Raw genomic sequence first — 3357 nt, 5'->3', positions numbered from 1 at the left:
TTTATGGAGAAAATGCTTGATAGGTTTTTGGGAAGTAAGGACTGAAAGAGCAGCTTGTATGATCTAATTGTTACAAATTTGAATGCCTGGGGATCGGACCACACCCCTATTATGCTGGAGATACAAGAACGGAAAAAATTTATGGGTTGAAACAGAAAGGTTAACCAAATAATGCATTATGAGGACATGTAGAGTCATTATGAAGAATGAAACGAATTGTTTCTGAGGAGTGGATGTATCAGAATAGCTAGAGGGAGGGGAATTCAATAGACTCTTTTCAAAGGGCTTCTAAGAACACAATGGCCTACTTGTTGCCATGGAGCAAAAAGAAATTCGAGGGCAAAAAGCAAAAGTTAAAAAATCTAAAGAAAAATCTAGCTGACATGAAGACAAATTTTCAGCATTATGAAAAGGCAGATGAGGTAAAAAAGACAGAAAATTAGATAGTGAATTTGCTGCTATATGAAGAGGTGTATTGGAAGCAAAGATCCTGAGCTGACTGGTTAAGAGAATGAGACAAGAATACAAGGTTCTTTCACCTTAAAGCTTTTGCAAGGAGAAAAAAGAATCGGATAAAAGGTATCTTGTATTAAGAGAATGTCTAGATTGAAGACATAGAGAAGATTGAGAGAGAATTCCATGAATACTTCACAAGTCTATTTGCAACTTCCAGCCCATCAAAGATGCAAATTGAGGCGGCCTTAACAAATTTGGAAGTAAAAGTAAATGCTAAGATGAACGAGCAGCTCGACATGAGCCTCACAGAGGAAGAGGTATCAACGGCACTTTCTCAGATGTGCCCAACCAAAGCCCCGGGCCCAGACGGATTACCAGCAATTTTCTTCCAAAAGCAATGGAAATCTGTAAAATCAGGTGTGGTCCATACTTGCCTTCACATCCTAAATGGTAACGGTTCGGTTGCATCATTAAACCACACTCATATAGTCTTGATTCCAAAAATTCTTAAACCTCATAGGGTGACTGATTTCAGACCTATAAGCTTATACAATGTCATATATAGGATTATAGCGAAAGCAATTGTGAATAGGCTGAAAAATGTGCTTAATCATGTAATCTCCCCTTGCCAAAGTGATTTCACCCTAGATAGGTTGATTATCGATAATATCATTGTGGGTTATGAATGTTTGCATAAGATTAGGCATGGAAAAGAAAAAAAGCATGGGTGGATATCTCTTAAGTTAGATATTAGTAAGGCTTATGATAGAGTGGAGTTAGAGTTTTTGAATAGCACAATGCTAAAGCTAAGCTTCTCCTGTAAATTAGTGGATTTAATTATGAATTGCATTACCACAGCATCATTTTCTATCGTAATCAATGGAATGGTCTCAAGGCTGATTCAACCTCTACGAGGCCTTCGGCAGGAATGCCCCCTCCCCTTACTCTTAATATTATGTGCAGAGGTGTTCTCAAATCTCCTTGTGCAAGCAGAGGAACAAAAGCGTATCCGGGGACTTCGCTTTAGGAAAGATACGATGATCTCTCATCTTTTATTCGCTGATGATAGCTTAATTTTTGTTAGAGCAGCAATGGAGGACTGTCACTATCTTAAGGAGCTGTTCGAGTGCTAAGGCAGAGCTACGGGGCAGATTTTCAAATACCAAAAATCCTCCATGTTTTTCAGCAATAATACAAGAGATGATCGAGCCACGGTAATAAAGGAAATTTTCTAACTTGAGGTGGTGTCTTGCCATGAAAAGTATCTAAGGCTTCCATCTATGATAGGAAGGAAGGCCAAAAGTTTCTTCACAGATGTAAAGCACAGAGTGTTGAACAAGATCCAAAGTTGGCAACACAAGTTCTTTTCAAGTGGGGGCAAAGAGGTACTTATCAAAGCAGTTGCACAAGCTGTCCCAACTTACACTATGAGTGTCTTCAAGATTCCTTTATAATTGTGCGAGGACATTCAAAAAGCGGTGGCTACATTTTGGTGGGGGATGTTTGAAATGTTGTTAATGTGTTTGGCAGATAAGAAAATGATAGAAATTGAAAGAAAATAACAGAGAAAATACTAGAATAAATGACTTTATATTCAATCAACGTTACTCAAAATGATTACAATAGTTGGTTTATATAGTAGCTTAAAGGAATCTATCTAACTGATTAATAAAGCTACTGGAATCTGTTTTACAATTGAAACGAGTTTGTTACAAAGGAAGCCAGCATGTATAACTAACGTGACACGTCAACACTTGAGCTAGAATCACTTGCTCTGTTGTTTATACAGCTAACGATGCTCTCATCATTTCTACTCACATATGCTAACATCCCCCCTCAAGCTGAACTGTGTAGGAAATATGTTTAGCTTGCTTCTAAGATAATTGAATTGTCCATAGGCCAAAGCTTTTGTGAATATGTCTGCTGCCTGGTCTTCACTAGGCACATAGTTAACTTTAATTTGATTAGCTTGTACCTTTTCTCGAATAAAGTGTATATCTAGCTCAATGTGTTTTGTCTTGGCATGATATATTGGATTCATAGCCAAAGATATTGCTCCTTGATTGTCACACCACATAATGGGTGTATGATCAATTTGATCTTCAACTCAGCAAGTAACCCTTTTATCCACATAACTTCAGTTGTTGCCAGAGCTAAGGCTCTATATTCTGACTCTGTACTTGACTTGGAAACAACGTGTTGCTTTTTCGAAGACCATAAAACAAGGTTAGGTCCAAGGAACATAGAATACCTAGCTATTGACTTTCGATCATCTTTGTCACAAGCCCAATCAGAGTCGCTGAAACAGTTTATTTGCATATGCCGACTTCCAGTTGAGTAAATTTGTAAACCATAGTGAATTGTTCCCTTCAAATATCTAAGTATCCTCTTACATGCTTGCCAATGTTCTTCTGTTGGAACTGAGAGGAATTGACTCAATTTATTAACTGAAAAAGCTAATTCTGGCTTAATTAAAGTCACATACTGCAAAGCCCCTACAACACTCATGTACTGAGAAGCATTTGAAATAATAGCTCCTGAGTTTTTAACAAGTGAATGAGATGTGATCATGGGAGTTGGTACTGGACTATAAGTGATCATTTTATACTTGTTCAGCAAATCAACTATTTATTTGCTCTGAGATAATTGAAGGCCTGTCTTATTTCTAGTGACCTCTATGCCAAGAAAATAGCTAAGCTCTCCTAAATCTTTAAGAGCAAAAATAGCTTGCATATTTGAGATCACTTTCAACACACTATTAGGATTAGAACCTGTAATGATAATGTCATCAACATAGACTAAGACCAGTAGAATATCACCTGCATCCCATCTGTAAAATAGTGAGGAATTTGACTTTGAATGATCAAAATGCCACTAAGATATCATAGCACATTTGAACCT

General features: G+C 37.3%; 1 protein-coding gene across 1 annotated transcript; it reads right to left on the bottom strand.

The window, feature by feature from the left end:
* Positions 1–2493: 2493 nt before the first annotated feature.
* LOC127902041 (secreted RxLR effector protein 161-like) lies at positions 2494–3057 on the bottom strand. Its single transcript, XM_052440422.1, has one exon. It carries the CDS (start codon positions 3055–3057, stop codon positions 2494–2496), a length of 564 nt encoding a protein of 187 aa, XP_052296382.1.
* Between the last annotated feature and the right edge of the window lie 300 nt (positions 3058–3357).

The sequence above is a fragment of the Citrus sinensis genome, chromosome 5 (assembly GCF_022201045.2).
Source record: "Citrus sinensis cultivar Valencia sweet orange chromosome 5, DVS_A1.0, whole genome shotgun sequence".
In the NCBI taxonomy this organism is placed as follows: Eukaryota; Viridiplantae; Streptophyta; class Magnoliopsida; order Sapindales; family Rutaceae; genus Citrus; species Citrus sinensis.
Note: the sequence above shows the minus strand (reverse complement) of the source record. Positions and strands in the feature narration are given on the sequence as shown.

Bases quoted from the DNA above. Each gene is read 5' to 3' on its own strand.
- LOC127902041 (XM_052440422.1), bottom strand. From the start codon at position 3,057: ATGATCACTTATAGTCCAGTACCAACTCCCATGATCACATCTCATTCA.